General features: G+C 46.8%; 1 protein-coding gene across 8 annotated transcripts in view; it reads right to left on the bottom strand.

Annotated features, from left to right (window-relative positions):
• Positions 1–21,163, bottom strand: part of ARID1B (AT-rich interaction domain 1B) — a 291,898-nt gene that overhangs the window by 34,901 nt on the left and 235,834 nt on the right. For all 8 annotated transcript variants that reach the window (XM_077755104.1, XM_077755108.1, XM_077755105.1 and 5 more), the window contains one exon: positions 7,335–7,480. In XM_077755104.1, coding sequence (XP_077611230.1) covers positions 7,335–7,480 — 146 coding nt within the window. The remainder of the gene's footprint in view (positions 1–7,334; positions 7,481–21,163) is intronic.

Raw genomic sequence — 21,163 nt, 5'->3', positions numbered from 1 at the left:
ATCAGGCTGGGCTCCTGCTAACACAAGTTACTGAGTGATGCATGCGGCACTTGAGTTTCCCTTGAAGGAAGAAAAGAAAAAAGAAATCGTAACTCAGAGCACACGAGTTTCTGAAATGTAGACAGCATGACATTCTGGTGGTCCTTTTTTAACTTAAAAAGAAAAAACACAAATGCAATTATTTATTCAACACCCCGCCATTGAAAGTCAACTCATATCAACATTATCTTCTTGAAACGATTACGGCATCATTTAATAGAGTAGGGGACAAGGGGAAAGGAGGCCAGTGTTTAAACTGCTCATCAGGCGCTGAAAGGAAAGAGTGGACGTGGGTATTTTCTACCTGGTAACTAGAGGATTTTGCGCATTCTTAATTTCCTAAATTTACATAGTCTACAGTGTGCAAAATCGCCTGACGTCTTATACTGTTTCATTTGAAAATCTTATCTATTATATGTGGCCTAGTCTGCAACGATGGAAAACAATCGTTAACAAACGACTTCAAAAAACAATAGTCAAAAGCAGTTTTTGAAGGAAAGGATTTCTAATTATTCTGAAATGGGGCTAGTTTTCTTTCCGTCTGGGACCGTATGTGCATTTATCAATCTTCAGCAGCAGCTCAAATGCCCAGCAGCCCAAGAGTCAACTCTACGCTTCCTGGCAAAACTCACTCTTCGTCTCTAGGCTCAGAAATTCTATCACATTCATCCGGGCTTTAGATTGAAAAGTTCTCCAAAGAACAACTGATTTGGACACATTTATTACCCATACGAATAGACATCTTCAAGCTAAAAATATGGGTTCAGATTTCTTTTTGAAGGAAGCACGGGGCTATAGTAGGGAATCGCGTAGACGTCCGGGGAATAACAGCTGAGTTTCTACAGAACCCCACTGTGAAAACCATCTGCACAACACTGGGCTGGGAGTGCGACACAAACAGATGTGTGAGGAGAGCTGGAAACAGACAAGGGCGAGTGGAGAGAATTACGAGCCTTGTAAATGAGTGAAAGCCAGAAAACATTCCTATTTCAAAATAAAGTAAACCTGAGGTTTTATGAACAGGACCCATTCTGCATTCTGCAAACGAAAGTGCTGGCTCAACCAAGGCAGTGCACATGGTNCCTCAAAAAAAAAAAAAAAAAAAAAAAGGAGCTTTAAAAAAGGCTCTACAGATTGCCCACTACAAAATGATTATTGCACATATTCATGTATTACTATGTTTTAGAAAATAATTAGTTTTAATTACAGCAGAGAGAGAGCGAGCAGGGCTCTGGCGAATTCGCTGGCAAGCTTTGTGGTGCTAATTTGCTAATATCGTTAGCGTCGCTGCAGGTTGGGACCAGAGGTCCTGGCAGAAAAGCTGACCCCGCCACGTGCCCGTGAGCAAGGCGGTGCCCACGGACGGCCCGGGACGCACCCGTCTGCGCCGCGGGCGCACTGGCTTGTGCCTCGGAGCCCGTGTGCTGCCAGGCAGCCCGTGAAGTCATCACCACACACACAAATCATAATTGGGATGTTTTTCTTTCTTTCTTTCTTTTTTTTCCCCCCAAATTACTTTCAGTACTTAGACTTTAAGAACTGGAACAAAAAGCTTTTTCAAGGGATGCAGCTGCAGAGAAAAATCTATCGGGATCAGCTAAAAATGCTGTTATTTTTGTGGATGTGTGAAACCTCAGGAAAGCAGCTGAGCGAGACTGCACAGACCCAGACCGCCTTGCTCTGAGCAGTGGGCTGCTTCCCTGCGGTTTTCTCTCTGGGGTCTAGCGCTGCAGGAATTAGTAACTCTGTACATTAAGAAACGCTCTTTTTAGAAGAACAGAATGCAAGAAGAGCAGGAGGCATGTGGAAAGTGTCCTTGCTACTTAATCGGAGTGGGTTCAAAGGACCGACAGCCACGCGATCCTGGGAAGGTGGCAGAATCCCAGGCACACGGGTCCTGTTAAGGCTCGCTTCTTCTTCAAAGGTTCTCATGGATAGTTGTGTTAGTACTGATAATAAATTATGCCTAAATGTTACTGCTGAGAGACAGGAAATAGTCATATTCTCCTTCGTGCATTAAATGTGTTAACATACACAAAACATTTTTTTTTAGCATTAAGAAGTGGGCTGATATGTATTATCATAATTGATGAGAATAATTAACATGGATTTAAAAATCAGACTTTAGGGGTGCCTGAGCGGCTCAGTCAGCTAAGTGTCCGACTCTTTTTGTTTTTAATGTATTTTTTAATGTTTGTTTATTTTTGGGAGAGAGAGAAAGAGGGAGACAGAGCATGAGTCGGGGAGGGACAGAGAGAGAGGGAGACATAGGATCTGAAGCAGGCTCCAGGCTCTGAGCTGTCAGCACAGAACCCAATGCGGGGCTCGAACTCACAAGCCGTGAGATCATGACCTGAGTCGGTCATGCTTAACCGCCTAGCTGACTGAGCCACTCAGGTGCCCCAAGCGTCCGACTCTTGATTTGACTCATGATCTCATGGTTGGTTTTTGGGATCAAGCCCTGTGTCGGGCTCAGTGCTGACAGCACAGAGCCTGCTTGGGATTCCCTTTCTCTCTCGCTCTCTCTGCCCCTCCCCCCGTGCACGAGCATGCACGCTCTCTCTCTCAAAAAAACAAATATTTTAAAAAATATTTAAAAGCTAAAAAATCAGACTTAGATGAATTTAAGCATCTATGCTGGTTTGAAATTCCCTAAATCTCTTCATTCTCTATTACATATTTTTAAATGGGCCTTTAGGATATACAAATATAAAAACGGTCCAAAAGTTACATTGTGTTATTATGTTGAGAGACGTAAAGGTAGGATATAGAGTAATAGTTTTATTTAGTACTCCTGCCTTACACTGCAAATTTTATTGTACTAAATGGATCATGAGGTCTTTTCCTTACTGTGGCTTTTACTGTTCCTTTTGTTGAAATGCTTACTTTTTGACTTCTTACCAGAATTCTCAATGAATCACTGCAAAGAGCGATATGCCTCCCAGGGCAATGACACTCCAGGAGCACTATTTTTTCCTCCTTTCCCAGAAGAGAAAGACCACCGCTATTGTAAGGATGTGTTAAATCAAGGCTCTGTTCTTTCTCCTATTGACATCAGTAATCCAGTATGTAAAGTTCAGACATAAAACGGAGCAGTAAAGGACCCATGACTGCGGAAGTGCTGTGTGAGAACTGTAAATACATTTCGAGCGCTGGCCGCTGGCTTCGCCACTGAAATTTAAGAGCCACAATGATTTCTTAGAGTAAGTGTGGGTCAGGGTCCTAAAGCAGCCATTCCACCCTGGATTTAATATATTCAAAAGGAACATAAAGCACATATGGTGTGAGCAAAACTGAACTCAAACATTCATTCTTACCCTCTCAGCTTCCTTTACTTAGTCTCCCTACAAGGCGACAAAATCACTCCTGGAAGACGGGGAAATGGGACAAGAAACACACACATGGCTTGTTCTTTTCATGGTAAACAATATACCATAATCCACAAAATATTTTGTCCCTCGTTTCTCAAAACACTGAAGGGCCTATCTGTGTGTATGTGTCTGCAGATATTCGTGACTGTTTTCACACGTGGCTAATATATAAGGAGTGCCGTTAACATAACGCGAACAGAGGATATGAGAAAAGCTCAGGAGAAACACCTCTCTCTGACTGGTCAGCAAGGCCTACAGAGAATCCTCAGACACCTGTCTACGCTGACGCACCTCGGCAGGGACAGGGTGGGCGAGCTGCACACCCCATCATTTCCGTGTGCGGGGACAGTGTGGGCGGGGTGCACACCCCATCATTTCCATCTGCAGCCTCTCTGCGTCACAGCCAGCCCAAGGAAACGTGCAACCCGAGCAAAGCCAGGAGGGCTGCTCCTCCGCCCGGGCTCAAAGGAAAGCAGCTCACGTCTGCAGCGAGCTGGAACGATGCGCTCAAGAAAGCCCCAGTTACGTAGGAAGTCCAGAACTACCAACATAGTTGGCATAATCCCAGGGTACATTTTTCCCCACTCGAAGAGAGATGGTTTTCCTAATTTATTACACCTTTTGTATCTTTGGGGGGTGGGGAGGGAGGACAGCAGTTCACCTAAAAATCCCTAACTTCAGGTGAGCAAGCAAACAGAAAACCCAACAATCTTTATAAACTACTCAGACAATCAACCACCAGCAACGGTGCGAAAGGCCCAAAACGTCCTTGGTGAAGGACTAACCTGTCCATCTGGTAGATTTATATTGTGGGCATAGTTTTATAGCTTTTCTTTTAAACTTCAGCACAGCAACTCATCTGGTACACGGCCAACGCCACACAAAGCCGGTGGCAGTTCGGCCGGGCGACGGCTGGGCCAAATACCTCTGGCGCGGTGGTTTGTAAGCTTTAGCGCGCACGTTCGAAAACTCCCTGCGGAGTCTGTGAGGAACCCAGACTCCTGGACCAGCCTCAGAAGTTCCGAATGGGGCGCAGGAAGCTGTAGTGTTAACAGGCATTCCGGGTGATAGGTGGTTCTCGACTTTTGAGAACGCTGAAAGAGCCTGTCGATACTGTGGTAGTGAGCTTGCCTTTTTTTTCCGAGGGAGGGCTTCCTGGGATGTCCCACTCTGGCAGGACCTCCGTAGGATACCACATCTGGCAGAGGCGGTGCTAGGCTTGCAGGAAGGCCTGGGGGCCGGCGGGGCCCTCGGACAGTAGAAAGGCCTGGGTACCGCAGCGGGGGGCTGCTCATCTGCCGTCTGTAGGTTATACTGATGGAAATGTCCTACATTCTGCAGAGTGACTTCCAGGGAGGCAAACTTAGAACGACAGATGGTAGACACACTTTCTGGAATTTAGACGTCTTCTTTAAGATGATGGCTTATACGAAGACAAGTATATCACTAGTGAATATTATAAAATGAGACGCAAATATAACTAGTAACACAAGTGTTATATAAAAGGGTGTATTTCACAAGGCTATATACATGATCTCTAATTTTGCCCATAGCATTATGTAATTCTAATCTTTTAATGTGAATAATTTTTTTTAAAAAAAAGCTGCTTTAGGGGGAACAAATCCCCCCACTGCTTACCACCCCCCCTCCCCTGCATTTTAAAATGAAGAAATAGTTGTCACATTCGTACTCACACTGACTCCATTTGAATAATTACGTGTTCACTGAAGCCTGTAACAATTTGTCACTACATAGGGAGACTGTTTTTGGCCCTCTGCACGGTCTACAGCCCAACGGTCCAAGCCCTGCAAAGAAGGTTCTGGAACGCCTGTTGCATGAGCTGCTAGCTGAGGCTCAGCAAGTCCCACTCCCAGCCCTGGACACCAGGGGTGTCATCTTCACTTTCTCCAAGAGTGCGAGGCCTTTGGTGGAGGAAATGCTTTGCTGTTATCCCTGGGAACGGGTACCCACGAGCCCAAACCAAGTAGAGGGAAGTGATGCTGGTCGAAGCCTTTTACTGGCCCAACTCTAGGAAAGTGAAGACCAAACCCCATCAGGAGCCGCTCTGTAACATTCTGGGTTCCTCTGTCGTTCCTGTTTCTCTCAGAGACTGTAACACAGTGAGAGTGGACTGACGTGCCACTCAACAAGATACACGGTAGAGGCTACATCATCACCATTCCCTAGATGTGCTAGGTGACTACTTTCTAACGGGCTGCATTGGACTTAACAGAGCTGGGGGGAAAACATCACATAAATGTATAGGAGAAAATTTGAGAAATGTTTAAATTATTAAAAATCCAATATCTCCAAATACACAATGTGATTAAAAAAAATACTACTAGCACATAGNAACAGTTTTTCTCTGAATTATCTGAATAATAATAAAATAATAATAATAATAATAATAATAAATAGAAACTCTCTCTGTGAATCTCCACTAAATTGGTTATTCCGTGGGAACACATAAATCTTCGTAGGCAGGGCACTGTGCCATCTGTCTGTGGTTGGTTATTTTTGTGGCTCCGGGGTCCAAAGGAAAAGGGGAAAAATGAGTATTGCTAATAGTAGGTGAGAATTTATTGTGCAGTTTCAATGCTCTGAAGTAATTTTATTTCAGCAAGCCAGACAAAACACATAATGTCATAACCCAAATGCACNTGGCTAACAGACTGTTCACGAGCTTTCCCCTTTCATCTCAGATGTAAAAACACCTCCCTCGCGGGGATGAATGGCCAAGATCAGGAAGGGCTATTCTGTTTATTTAAAAACCTTCATTTTCACCACAAGTTTCTCTCTCTCTTTTTTCCCCTCTCCCACATGCTTTTAAAGAGACGTAGTCAGGGAACGGCACTATTAAATTAGACCCTAGAAACCAACCGTTCAGAAGCTCAGACGGGATGCAAGCCCAGCCTCTAGCTGTCTGTTCGGCTGGACAAAGAAACAACAGCTCCTGGGGTGGCCTTTCAAAGACGGTCAGGTCAGAAAGGTGGCAAAAGGCAGAGGGGATGAGAAAAGGTCGGGAGAGAAAGCCAGGCCTCTAACTCCACAGTGTTTCTCGAATGCATAATGAAACAGTGCGGCACATGCATGATGGGCTACACAGGGCTCCGTGTTAACCGAAGGGGAGAAGCTACCCGAAACGGGGGTCCCCCCTCTAGCAGGTGCTAGGAAGGGACAGGGCCGTCGCGGGCCACAGCGTGTCGTCAGCTGAAGAGTAGCGCTCACTGCTGGGTGGTTGGGGCGGGAGGAGGTGGCTCAGGGTCTAAGGAATCTGAGAACACGGACGATCTGCCCAGGTTTAGACATTTTTGGTACTTCCACACACTGGGCGAACACTCTAACTGCACCAGTCGGGTGGAGTTTGGTGAGAATGGAGTTGTTGGCCTCACAACGTGGGATGAAACAAACATAACACAAAATTTAAAACAGCTCATTAAAGAAAATCGTAGGTAATTCCTCAATGGAGACAATCTGCAAATGGCACTTAAGGAACAACTATTTCCACGTATACATTTCAAGGTGAAAAAGTATTTCAAACCCCCTTGTTCTGCCCTTCAATCACTCTGAAATGTAATTTTTAAGTGTTCAGCACCATCACTACCGTCACTACCGAACTGAGGATCCATTCTGCTGTGGGATCTTCCAATGCTTTGAATGACACCCAAGAATAAAAAGAACGTAGTGTACACAGTTAGGAAGCAGTCCCAGGACCCGTAAGAACACGGCCACATGTTGTGAAAACAGAGTGCCGGGAAAGGATTTACAGCAAAAGTGATGTGATCCTCAAGTCTTACAACAGTTCCACAGATTGAGCAAGTTCCCGGGCAGCGGGAAAGTTGAGTTTTCCCCCCTTTTCACCCAATGATCCCATTGCTAGTTGTCTCTGTACATTCACCGGTGCNACAGAGCCGCCTCGGTTACCTGCTGAGCTGTTCACCATATTGGGCGCCATGCTGTAGGGGGGTGCCTGGGTGTTCATGAGCCCAGAGCTGTTGTTGACGGGCTGGCTGTAGGGAGAGCCGGAAGCCATGAGTCCAGTCTGGTTCATGCCCGGGAAACTGCCTTGCCTGTGTGAAGAGAAAGCACAGGGGTACATACACTGACCATGCACATGGGCCAAGTTCTACCCCGGGGGGTCATTCCTCATAATGCACTTGTGCAAAGGGGTGGGGCTGCTCTTTTCCGTGTTTGCTTAAAAGAACTGATTTCCTGGGCAGAGAGGCTGAACTCTTGCTAAGCAATGACTTAATACCCTGTGTAAAAATTCCGAATAATATAGATTCCATAAGAAGTTACACATTTTAAGTCATGTCGAGTGCTCCACGTTTATGATTCATATAGAAGAATATAAGCAAGAAAGGGGAACTCGAAATAAGAACAGGAATTACAAAAGCAAGCAAAATTAACTTCTAATGTTTAAAAAAGATTTGACTCTATTGGCATAGAGTACTTGCTATCCTTGTATTGAAAACCAGAAGTCAAGGTGTGAAAATCAAATGGGCAGCGTGGGGATGTTATTTAAAAATTTTTTTCCTTTGACCTAAATTTCCTGATATGCTGAGGGAGCATTTCTAAACCCGTCCACCTGATTATTTAACGTTCGCCACTTAGGCACTATTCAAGACACACCAATTTCTCCGTATCACCCTTACACAGGAAACACCAGACTCCTACTTCTTTTTGTAGGATTTCTTGTGACAGGAAGGAAGGGAGCTGAGACTGGCTGAAAGTGTCCCTCTACGGCTCCAGGTCACCCTCCCTGACTGCCATGCAGAATCATGAACGTAAAACTTCTGGTGACTCGGTTTTGCCAGTTTTGTGCGAATGCTCTATGAAAGGCACGCTTCTCACTCTTGGAAGAGGACAAGGGTATTCTCGCGTCTGAAGGAGACAACCGTGTGCAAGGGCATTTGTCTGCGGGGCCGGGGTCTGGCGAAGGGGAGGTTAGGTGGCGTGGTGGCTTAACGTTCGCAGGAAAACCACAAGGTGACAAGACAGGTGATGGCCATGCAGCCAAATCCGGGAAGGACTCTGGTGGTGTGGCCACGCTTCTCTTATGTGAATAGTTCACCTTGAGGAAACTTTTCAAACCTTCGGCTGCTAGTGTTTACTCTTAGGAGTAAAATTAATAGGAGGCGTAAAAATCTACACTTAACTTATCTGCTCCAAATGAGTTATGATTTTAAGCCCCTCCACCTCCATTAAGCCGTCATTTGAGGGCTTTTTATGCATAATGGTAAAATATTTTTAAAGAGATTCTTTAAAAGCTTAACATAAGTCATTAAAAAAAACCCAATAGACTATTCTTTTTGTGTAGCAACTTTCAATGGATTCACCTTTCTGGCTTGTAGAAAAAGTTCAAACACGGCCAACTTGAAAATTCAACGTATCAAAGGTTTAAGTGCTCTTTCCCCTTTTAAATATTACACAGACCATTCAGAGAAATTCTGTCTAAACTAACACTCGATAATAGTTTGGAAAGAACATTCTAGCAGGCTGAGAGACAAATGGTGTGAGTGTGGCCCTGGGAGAAAGGAATGTGACTTTTCTGAGCTTACTCAAGTGCCACTCTGAATACTACATACAGACTGCTGAGTCAGGACGGTAATACCCACTGCAGTTCATTAAGAATGGAGCTGAGATCATCCAGTGGCTTCCGATTAACCTCCAGGTCATCAAACACTCATATATACATTGCCCGGCGGTTATAAACATAGTCCTGTATGGCTCGGGTCTTAACATCAGCATGGAGATCGCTGGTATCAACTCAAGCCTCTGAGGTTCCCTTCTGGGGTGTTTTCATTCAAACAAAGGACAGCTTCATGTTCACGTCCCTGTGGCGCCTGTTGGAACTGCTCTCTCAGTTTCTTCGCAGGTTAGTCACCTGAAGAGCATCCTTCACTCAGGAAGAGGTTGGGTTTCCTGAAGACATTTTTCAAATCTCAACCAACGGTGACCTGTCATCCGTCAAGAGCTAATCTCGGGGCCGCCTCCTCTGTGAAGGCCGCCCTCTCTCCCTGACTTGGGAGCTCTGCTTTCCCCACACTCTGCCTCTGACAGCCCCCCTGCACTTTCTTTTGTGAATGACAACAATTTATGTGCATGTCTTGGCTCTTTTAGGCTCTTCTGAGAGGAGCCAATGAGCAACAGGCAGCTACTGGAGAAAGTACTTGTTGAATGCACCGGGAGAGAACATTTTTTCCGCTGTAAACAGGCCTTCTCCAAATTCAGTTTCACATGTGGTGTGACTAACATGTGTGTGAAATACATGATTCCAGAAGCGCAACTGCTTATGACTCAGGTGCAGAAGAGAATCAGAATATGAAACCCCACCAAGCAGGTGGTTAAATAAAGTAACCTCAGAGGCTCCTTGTAACCCAAATCTAGGATTTCTCCCAAGCCTGCCTTGCCCCTGTGCACTCACCACAAGATGATGAAGGTGTGCATTAGAAGTTAAAAAATAAATCCTTAAAGTAACAAAAAATTAAAGATTTAGAGGTTGGTGTGGTTGGATGTCAGGTGCTGGCTACAATGGTCCTCAATGAAATCACGCCTGCAGTTGAAAAGTCTGGTCAAAATGCCATAGGTCTTGACTCTGCCACTAGTCACCCTTTCCACTGTCCCTGGGGTCTGGGAGCAAATCTCCTTGGGTCTCTGGGCTTCAGTTTTTGCATGTGACCATGGAGGGACCAAGAACAATAATAATAATGTTCATATAATTTCTCAGGTAATTATAAATGTGCCTGGCACAATTTCTAGGCATTTTACACATTTAATTTTTTTAATTACCTGGAGGAAGGTAGGTGGAATTATGGTCACATGCCAAGAAAGTAAGTAAGGCTTAGTGAGATTAAATAACCTGCTAGTAAGTGTCGAGAAACCGAATCCCTCAGGCCTGCTTTCGTTCCAGTGTCCTGTATTTCCTCCTCCAACTGCAAAGTGCACTGGCGTAGAGAGCCCAATGTATACGTTCCTGTCTACTGTATTCATCTGTAGTTACAGAAAGCTGACAAATAAAAATGGTGCCTCTCTCTGGGCTTCCGGGACACCTGCTTCTAGGAAGGAGTTTACTCAGGGTGCACCACGCCACTCGGGGACTCAAGCAGGGAAGTGGCCGAGAAAGACGAGAGTCTTCCCAGGAATGCAGGGCATGTGTGGCCATGAGCACGGCACTTGGTCACCTGTCTAAATGGGGAGAAAAAGCCAGTCTTTCATTATCATAGAAGAAATCCAATTCGTTATTGCTTTGGAAACTACTGCCAGGACCATTGGTAATTCTGAACAAGTAAGATGGGCTTAATACTAAAAAGAGCTTTCTGCTGAATTTTTGGAAATTGAGACAATTTTGTCTTGTGGAAGAAAACATCACATGGCCGCCTCCCTGACTAAGCTGAGTGCTCCAACTTATCACGGTATTGCTAATATGAGAGGATTTCTGGGGGCTCACGACAAAAGGCTTGTCCGGTTGGGCTGACTACCGTTACTCAGACCACGGAAACCTCCAAAGAAGCTGGGCCCTTTCCAGAGGCAGCACTCACCGGCGGCTAAGTCCCCTTCTGACCACAGCAACATTTGCAATGCTCCCAATGGAATTAGGAGAGCAAAGACGTAAATCACCAGACATTCTCTTTCTCAAAAAGAAAACAAGAACACCAACACAAAAACAGGCGAAAATACACACTGAAACGAAGGAAACATTTTTCACGTCAAAGCCTACCAAGATGTAAGTTGTGCCAGGAAGAGCAAAGGGCCCTTCTTCGGCCTGTGGGGTGTGTGAATTCCTGCGCTATCCATCACGGGTCGACAGGCTCAGGTGGTTTTCCTGACAAATTACTGCTGTCCCCTGATGCTGCCGATTCCGAAACTGCGATAGTTGTGGCAATAAATGCCCAATAATTGCCGGGGGCTTGGAGTGGGGCTGGGTAAACATTTAAAACTAATGTTTAGTTGGTGGTGTGCCGCCAACGTAGCTACCGGGTGCAGTGACTGGGCCGCACCGTGTGGGAGGCGGTGCGCACAGGTCACAGCGAGCTGACCAAGTGGCCCGGTGCCTACCCGGGCCTGGTCTTCCGTGAGAACGCACTGTTCCCTTTCCCTTTGCAAAGTCAAAGTATGATGTGGACGCTGTTATTTTAAACATGGGGACCCACAGAATCACCCAAGGAGCTTTATTTAGATCAGTCTCTGGTTTGGACTAGATGTAAGTGTTTGAGATCTATCATCCTAAGACAAAGGCCAGGTTATTAGAATGAGGATAATTCAAAACTGGAGCTTACGGATTATTTCCCGAAAGCACTCTTTACTCCTGCTTCTCAGTCTACACACATACACAAGTAATACATGTATATATATATATATATATTTTTTTTTTTTTAATAGCTTTTCCTCTTATTCACTTTGGAGATTTCTCAAACATTACACATTCATCTACCGACAAAGAGCTGGCTCTGGGGAAAAAACCTCCAGAAGCAAACACCAATTTTAAAGTGACCATTTCCAATGGTTCCCTGAGAAGACAGAAAGCAGTTAAACATCCCAGTATGAAATCCTATAAAGAGTAACCACACACACTCGGAAATACCTTGTTTTAAAGTTAACTACAATCAAATTTAAAATAAGATCTGTATATGATTTTGGTGCTTTAAAAGAATATTTAGGCCATATTGTCTTAGCAATCACCACTATTTTTTCTCAACAGTGACAGACGGGGAAGTGTGAAATGTGTATCTTGAAAATGAATGGATTTCTGATACAGCTCTTTGGAGAAGGGTAGGGACAGACAGAAGAAGTACTCCGGAAACACACACCGCATGAGTAAAACCACGTCATTTAAGTCCCAGAGGCAAGCCACGTGGAGAGAAGCCCCACGCAAGGGCTCTGACACATCCACAGAAAATACAACTCTTGAGTTATGTTCGGAATGAACACGGAGCGACGCATGCTTACTGGAAACTCTATGACTGGCACACACACGCGTCTCTGTGGGGCCGTCACTGTAGGTGTAGTGTGAGTTGTGTAACCAGGAAAGACTGCTTACTGACAACATTAATTAGGCTAACACTGAAATTTGGGGCACTTTTTCACTTAAACTCAACAGCTTTCAGAACCAGGAACTTGCGTCTTTGAAAAGCCCAGTTCCAGCAGAGTTTATTTTTAGAGAGCTCTAACTGTATGCATGACATTACAAGGATGCCCTATTTTAAATGTGCTCTAAACAGACACTGTTTTCACATCCATGTCCAGCGTCACGGGAGGAATGCTTTCAACCCGAGTTACACAGTCTCTCTCCCAAAGCAGTACCAAGAAGGACAAATTCGGTTCAAATTGGTTTAAATCTACTATCTGAAGAGGGAGAGACACTACCTATGTCCCCAAAACAACATAATCAAATAAGAGAGCTGTCCGAGCCCCAGCCCATTTTTGGTGCAATCAATCCATCAGCACACCTGTAACGACACACACATTAGCAGCTGCGGTGACAAAGCAGCGCCACAGTTTCACGAGCTGCTCGCGCTGGCTTGGAATCAGTCCTGTGGAGGCGAGGTGGCATTTAGATCCCTAACCCAAAGACAACAAATAGAAGTAACAGTGATGTAAAAGCAGTAGATTCCTGTAAAAATACACAGCCACGTGCAATTTACAACAGAACAATTGTACCCTTTTCGCTCAGGGAGACATGCTAGGAATAACTGATCAGAAACATATTCTATTTATTGATAGTTATAATCATGTGTTCAAGAGGGGTGTTTGAGGAGGGGTGTGTGGGGAGAGGGAGGGAGGGGGAAAGGGGAGCACAACAATAGGCCCAAATGGAAAAACAATCAAGAGTCAAGTGAGTGTCCCGAGCCGTGAGTGTCCAGCACGTAGGTGCGGCCGGGGCACAGGCGCTGAGGCGCTGTGATAGGGGAGGCGGGGGGAGTTCCTGCGAAAGGGGTGCGGCCTCTGCTCCTCTTCCCTCAGACCTCAGCTCAGGTCAGATCAGTGGGATTCCACCAGGTGGGGAGGGGAGGGGAGAGGAGGGGGAAGGAGGGGGAAGGAGGGAGAGTAGGAGAGGGGAAGGGATGAAGNGGCCGTGTCCCGGGCTTGCTGCTGTAGGGCTCTGGCTGCCAGCGAGGAGGGACACAGAGACACTGGGGGTTTTGAGCAGGAGCAACAGCATAAGACGACGTGTTTGGAAGGCGTTGGCCTCGGACCGTGGACGGGAGGACACACCGGAGGCGGAGGCGGGAAGAATGGGGGTAGGGCTGGCAGGTGGGCAGTGGCACGGAGCTGGGCAGGGACCGCGGCCTTGGCGGTAAGCCGGGAGGGGCCTGGTGACGAATGAGACGCTGCGCGGAAAGAAAAGGCGCAGCGCGCCGGCTCCGAGCTGTCTGGCTTCTGCAAGAGGCGGGCCGACGGGGCCGACCCGGTGAGATCGGGGCTCTGGCTTTGGACACGCTGCATCCGGTGAGCCCCGAGTCCCCAAGAGGCAGGCGTCCAGCGGGCAGCCGGAGGCTCAGGTCCGGGAAGTAGAGGGAGCGTCCTAGAACTCGTCTTCGTTCCCTGCGCTCTTCCGATCCTTCGTGAGTTTTTTTGTCTAAGACGCTCCCTGGTGAGCGTGATCTCTTCTGGGGCAGTCTGTCCCCGTAAAGAAGGCTGAAGTGTGTATGGCATCAGCCACAAAGCTAGAGTAATGATCGTTTTCCAGCTCTCAGTAAATTAGTAGCTCCCCAAACCCTTTGGTAATTGATACATTTAGGTTTTATTTTTTCCTTTGAGAATGGACAAAAAGGAAAGTTCTTTTTCTTTTTTTTATGTTTTATTTATTTCTGACAGAGAGATAGAGACAGTGTGGGCAGGGGAGGGTCAGAGAGAAAGGGAGATACAGAATCCGAAGACAGGCTCCAGGCTCTGAGCTGGCTGTCAGCACAGAGCCCGAGGCGGGGCTCGAACCCATGGACTGTGAGATCAGGACCTGAGCTGAAGTCACTTAGCCGATTGGGTCACCCAGGTGCCCCGGAAAGTTATTTTTCAAGAACTCTATGAAAAAGATGCTTTCGATAGAAGGGTAGTGGTAACTTGGTTAGCTGTTCTTCAGGAGCGTGTTTCGCGTGGATATATGTTTAGCGGCCAACTCTGCAGAGTACGAGCCCCCCACGTGTCCTCACCGAGGCCTGGATCACGCGGGCTGCCACGCGGCCTCCCTGCGACTAAAGCGTTTCTCCCAGGCGTCTTCGCCTTTCTTCAAAGAGCTGTATTTTCACCCCCGCATCTTGGCGAAAAGGTTTCCACCAAGCACCGAGGATCCCTGCACATTCCGTCTTGACTTCCTGAAAGGCTGGAACATCAGAAACCTCCCTTCCCTTTTCGTTAACTGCGCCGTGCAGACGCCCCAGAGGGTTCCAACGTGCTCCCAGCTCTGCTCCTGGCGTCCCTGCTCACACCTGTTGTGCAATTTCAAGATTAAGGGCTTCTCTTTCGCCTCATTGCAGGTGGCCCGTTTCAGCTGTTCCGAAGGCGGCGGACTGATCTTCGCCTTCTTTCTCAAGCAACCAGGAGGACAGACAGAGCTCAGGGGTTCTGAAGCGAGAGACTTCCGTGTTGGGGTGTGCAGAAAATGCAGACACTGGCCGGCTGCCTGAGTGCTGCTGGTTGGTAACGAAGAACGTTCTCTGCATCTCAGAGTTGATTTCGGTTTGTTGAGCCCGCTGTTCTGTTATGAAGAACCATTTGCTGGTCGTCGCACACAGAACAGCAGGCTCCTGAAGATGCTTCATTCAGAGATTCTGATGCTAGCGTTTCCCTGTTGGCTCCGAGCACGTGGGCTGCCTCAGGTGTGGGGGGAGGGGGAGGAACAAAAGCCACAGGGGGCAGGAGTGGGTCCCCAAACCAGTCTCTTCCCTGTGAGGGGCAGACCCCAGAACTCTCTGTGGGTTCTGTACATGGAAGCTTCCCGCTGGCTTCTGATAAGGACCCGAAGAGCAATGAGACCCATTGTGCCTCTTTTTAATTAATTAATTAACATTTATTCATTTTTGAAAGAGAGAGAGAGAGACAGAGACAGAGACAGCGTGCGTGGGGGAGGGGCAGAGAGAGAGGGAGACAATAGAATCCGAAGCAGGCGCCAGGTTCTGAGCTGTCAGCATAGAGCCCAACACAGGACTTGAACTCACAGACTGTAGATCATGACCTGAGCTGAAGTTGGATGTTGAGCCCTCCGTTGTACCTCTTGAAGGAAAAACTAGTTGCCATTGATGCTCCCCACAGAGAGGAAACAGTGCCCTTCCCTGTGTTAAGTCAAAGATCTTTACTTTAAAAAAAGTTTATTTTGAGATCATAAAACCATTAAGAAAAGATCTTGAGTAATTTGTAAGTTAATTCCTTTTCAGTGAAGGGAGTACCCACCCTTTACACCAGGACACGCCCTTCCTGGGCACAAGGTACAAGAGAGAATAACGAGGCAAGTTCTCCTAAGAGGTACCAGCACCTCAGACACGGGGCACATATCAGCTTGACAAATGCCAAGGACTAAGCAGCAACTACCCAAGAACGAAGCCAAGTGATGTTTTAGGAATGAGGTCATTAAGAATGCACAGATCGAATGCATTCACAGACTTCAGGTACTTAAAGGGACCAGTCTGTTGACTGAAAAAAATAAAGAATCTGGGTCCCAAGGTCTCCATCTCACGTGCTTACAGCAGCACTATTCTGTAAAACCCTCTAACAAACAATATACTTGTCCAGTGCTGCGTGCCAGGAAATGTATCAACACAGTCATTTCTAATTAAAAAAAAAAAAACTGCATAAAATTCTTAGATTTCCTGAGCTAAGGGCAGCCCTCGGCCACAAAGTCACTTACTTATTTAAGCAAACACTGTTCAAAATTAGGGTAAAATGTTGCAAGAAGGGCCTGAAAAATAGGAAGGCGGGACCTGGCCAGCTCTTACCTGGCATTTAACAGGCAAAGGCCATCCAGCAAGAGGTAACGTGCTAAAGCACAGGACAGCCTTCAGGTTCTGAAGCTGTGGGCTTTTGTTTGGAAGTAGAGTTCGAAGTAAGAATGAAGGTGAAGGGTGAAGAGTAGCCTGTGGGAGTTGGCCCCACGTCCTTCATGCCACCAGCTAAGGGGTCATATCAGCAATCAGAGAACCCAGCCCCTTGCCCGTGGTCTTTTCCCAGGTCACGCAGGATGCTTCCCGAACCCCAGACAGGGACAGGCTAAGACATGGATCAGGTCCTCTTCACCACTTAAAAAAAATTTTTTTTTAAGGTTTTATTTATTTCTGAGAGAGAGAGAGAGAGAGAGAGAGACAGTGTGAGCAGGGGAGGGTCAGAGAGAGAGGGAGACACAGAATCCAAAACAGGCTTCAGGCTCTGAGCTGTCAGCACAGAGCCTGACGCGGGGCTCGAACCCACGAACCATGAGATCATGACCTGAGCCGAAGTCGGATGCTTAACCAACTGAGCCACCCCTCTTCACCACTTTTAAACTCTCCCTGCTGCCTTCAGCCCAAGACTGCTGAGGCGACGAGGTTTTGGATGCTCGTGGTGTCCAAACGCTACCACCTGTGATACGTGACTCCGATAACCCTGCCCTTTAACCCTGAAGAGCTTGGACTGGCTGGGCTGTGTTGCTGATCGTCTCTGGGGATGGACTGCAAAGCCGATTCCGGAGACGACCATCCCAGCTGACCGTGGGCGGGGGGGGGGCATGGACTGTGGGGCAGAGTTGCTAGTGGGACCAGGAGGAGGTCAGGCCAGGTGGCTCAGACAGAGAGCAGGGGCACACTCCACCGACGCAAGGCTCCCCTGGATAATAAGAGCCCCGACCCGACGCACGTGTCATTGCACGTCACCTGAGATGGTGAGGATGCACGCAGCTGGGAGGGATTCAGGCTGGGACGTGGATAGGAGGTACTCTCAATGAGGGAGGCAGCTCTAGATATGGTGGGGACCTGGGAACGTTCCAGAATATGCAGGGACAAAAAGCAGAAAGTGAGAGGGGCTCACGGAGGCCACCTTTGCCATGAGAGATGGCCAAAGCCAAGTTCTAGTTTCCTCCAAACGCTATCCAGTGCTTTCCTCATTCAGTTTCCATTGGGTTCAGACACGGGCATCTGAGTCTACACTTTCCACCTCTTCTCTTCAGCAGCAGGAATGCCAAAGGTCAACCCTCAGCCAGCGTCCCACCGCAGGGTCCCCAAGGTGGGGGTGGGGGCTGTGAAAGCCCAGGCTCTGGATCTCCCCTGCCTCTGGCCGTGGTGAGTGTGCGGATATAGTTAAAATGCTCGCCAGGTAATCACTTGTTTAGGGAACGTCAGACTCTAGTCCATGAAAAATGTGCCACACATCTCATACTCTGAGTCCCTGGATCTCATTAAACTTAAAAAAGAAAAAAAAAAACTTTCCTGGTCTTTTAAAAATTACTGTTTTACTACTTTGGGATTTGAAGACTAATACAAATACTTTGTAGTTACCATGATAGTTCTGATGGAGATCATAATCTTAAAATACCAACATGATAAATAATACTCAATTCTAAATTCTGAAGGTAAAAGGGCGGCTAAAAATTAAGCATGGTATTTAGATGATAATGCTAAGGCTTACATTTAATTGCAGAAATAAAAACTCTACTTAAGTCTTAGAAATCTTTCCTTTGTCTTCCAGTAACGTGACTTTTGCAATCATAGCTATTATTCGACAACCTAATAGTCTAAAATCCAAGGGGCTAAATTCTTTGTTAATATAAATCACTCGTGGCCATTCAGGCTCACGGACCCCACTGTAACCGGGGCTTGACACATTTAGAAGTTTTTTGCTCCTTCTCTTTGACATTTTAATGCACTATCTCCATTAATGTATTTCCACATGGGTGGCTCCCTGCCCATCAGCAGAGCTGTGTCATACTGGCTTCAAAGAAAATAATACAGAAAAAGTGCCTTGCTGGCAAATAGTAACAGGGAAAATGAATTATAAATACACCTCCCTACAGAATAGTTGCTGGCAGACATGTGTGTATGTGGTGCGCACATGACACACAGACACCAGCAGCTGTGTGTGCCCAAGAGACTAATGCCGTCGCTTGCAGGCGGAGCGGCTAGCGGAGAAGACCACTGGTCAAACTCTCTTATGAGACAGTCACTTCAGCATCAACGGAGGTGAGGCGCTACTGATCAAGCTACCTTATGACTAACGTTTCAGTGGGACTGAAATGAGTGGCAAAGGGTAAGAAATGATGTTAGTTAGAATGCCCAGTCTCCCGTTTTACAAGAAACGTTCTAACAAAGCTGCTTTTGCCCCCCTAGTTTTTGGTATGATGTAAGTATTAACACGTAGGTCTCCAGGTTCATGGTTGTGATAGGATAAAAATTCCCTTCCAGGCAACAGTAAGAAGACTTTCCAAACGGACTCAGTTTTGCTCATATATATATATTTTTTCCCCTTAAAACTAAGAAGTCTCAGAGTTTTTCCTCCTTCTGATGTTCAGTCAGTCCACGGGGGCATCTTTCGGGGACAGCAAAAGGAAGACCCGCGTCGCCTGTACCAGCCTCAGCAGGTGTATGCACTGTTGGATAGAAGCGTCGGCTCAGAATCCTTACTGTCACAGCTCCGCTCCAGTCACGAGAACGCAAGTTGTGGAAGCGTTCCCGGGTGGGGGAGGGCAAGCAAAGGGTGTAAAGGACAGAGATTCAAACCCATCCGCGTGGCATCAAGCAAACTGTTACCGCATGTCACAAGGTGTGTGGTTCCGGAAACGAGGACTCAGGCTGCGCAGTGAGTCTACAGCAGGGGACGCGCCAAGCACTCGTGTCCCATTGGGTGAAGCACAGGGCGGGCCAGGGAGCCAAAGTCCAGACCTCAACTAAGAAGTAGGATCTATACACCAAGACACTGACTGACAGCTGGTTTCTAACAGTAGAATTGCCTTTAGATGTGGGAGAGAACGGACATTAAGACATTTTCTTTTACAGGGAAAAATCTAGAACTAGCACTAAATGAAGGAAGGGCAGGAAGACCAGGACACAGAGCTGATGCCCAGCCTGTAGCTGACGAAAGGGTCCTGAGCCGGTAACGTGAAGACCCTCGTCTCCTCCACCGTAAAATCCAGGGGTTGAGGCTCCGTGGCACCTCAAATCCTTCTAAATCCTTCTAGATCTGAGATGTTGCTGTTCTGTCACTGAAACCACATCTTCTGCGAAGGGAGAACGAAACATTTCCCTTCTGATGAAAATACCACCGTAAAGATCTGTGCAGAACTCTGACGAGAGTCATCTCAAGTCCCTGAAGACTTGATGCAAGCTACACGGGAGGGGGGGCAGACTTCAGGGAACCAAACTGTACCCCGGCCTAATGGTCTAGGGCGTGTCAGAACTTCCGTAAGTTCACTGAAGTCGTGCCCTCACCCTGGGAACTCGTTCCCAAGAAAACATCTGGATAAGTCTGATACGCCCCGATCCACAGGTCGGCTGTGTTGGCAGACACGTCAGCTGTAGGACACCACGAGGTGCCACTGGGAGTGGACGAATGGATGCAAAACACACTAAATGGCTCAGGGAAATTTTCTTTGGTGTGTGTGTGTGTGTGTGGCCTGAGGTTCGTGGTAATGCTTCTTTAGGAAGCAGCAGGCCAAAGTCTCTCCTAAACTTCTGGCCACCTTTGGCTCTCCTCTGCAGACACGGTCTCAAGTCCGTCCAGCACGGTGCTCCAGAGCCAGACTGAGGGTGAAAGTCACCTGCCATCCCTGAGCTAGGCCTTTCATAAGATCATTGAAGATTTCCACCTCTCTGTGTCTCACGACTTCAAAAGAATACCACCTACGAGAAATGCTTTAAAACTAAGGGACTGCCTGGGGGGCTCAGTCAGTTAAGCGACTGACTCTTGGTTTCTGCTCAGGTCATGATCTCACCGTGAGTTCGGGCCCCACGTCGAGCTCTGTGCTGACAGTGTGGAGTCAGCTTGGGATTCTGTCTCTCTCTCCCTCTCTTTGCCCCTCCCCTGCTCATGCTCTATCTTTCTCTCTAAATAAATAAAGTTAAAAAAAAAATGATTTAAAACTAAACACACACAGCAATGCATTTTCTGAATAGAGTCTATCAGTATGTATGGCGGGCAGGGTGTCTTGGAAAAATATTATGTATAAATTACTAATTCCAAATGATAGATAATATTAGTTAGCTAATCTAGTACTCAGGCAGGAAGGGTCACCAAATTCCGTCCTAAATCCTCTGATAATCAAAACAAGGAATTCCTTCACTCAAAAGGTAAAAATGAAAAAAAAAAAAAAACCCTCCACAATTCTGTATGTTTCTTAACTTACTCAGTGCGGCAGGTGGGTTTTACCTTTGTTGTGCCGTCCTTAAAAAAACAAATTAATAAAATACCTTCCCATCAGTCATGCCCGCATGTGTTTCCTCTGCCCTAGCTTACACGCACTGAGCGGAGAAAGCCTGAAGCATGACCGCCATCAGCGGACCGTCAGTTCTCACACTGAACTTTCTGTTTCTAATTGCACACACGTGTGCACGCGTATGCACGCTCATGCACTACCTTTGTCATTAATTTGTCTTTTTCACGTTCTTTCAGAAGTTCCAAGCCCTGTGGGGTTCTGACTTGGGAAAGAAGTCAATGTTTTTCTTTTTTAAAATTATTTTTAAGGTTTACTTTTGAGAGAGAGAGACAGAGACAGAGCATGAGTGGGGGAGACACAGAGAAAGAAGGAGACACAGAATCAGAAGCAGCTCCAGGCTCTGAGCTGTCGGCACAGAGCCCGA

This window comes from Crocuta crocuta, unplaced genomic scaffold (assembly GCF_008692635.1).
Source record: "Crocuta crocuta isolate KB4526 unplaced genomic scaffold, BGI_CrCroc_1.0 scaffold11, whole genome shotgun sequence".
Classification (NCBI taxonomy): Eukaryota; Metazoa; Chordata; class Mammalia; order Carnivora; family Hyaenidae; genus Crocuta; species Crocuta crocuta.
This window is presented reverse-complemented; position numbering and strand designations above follow the sequence as displayed.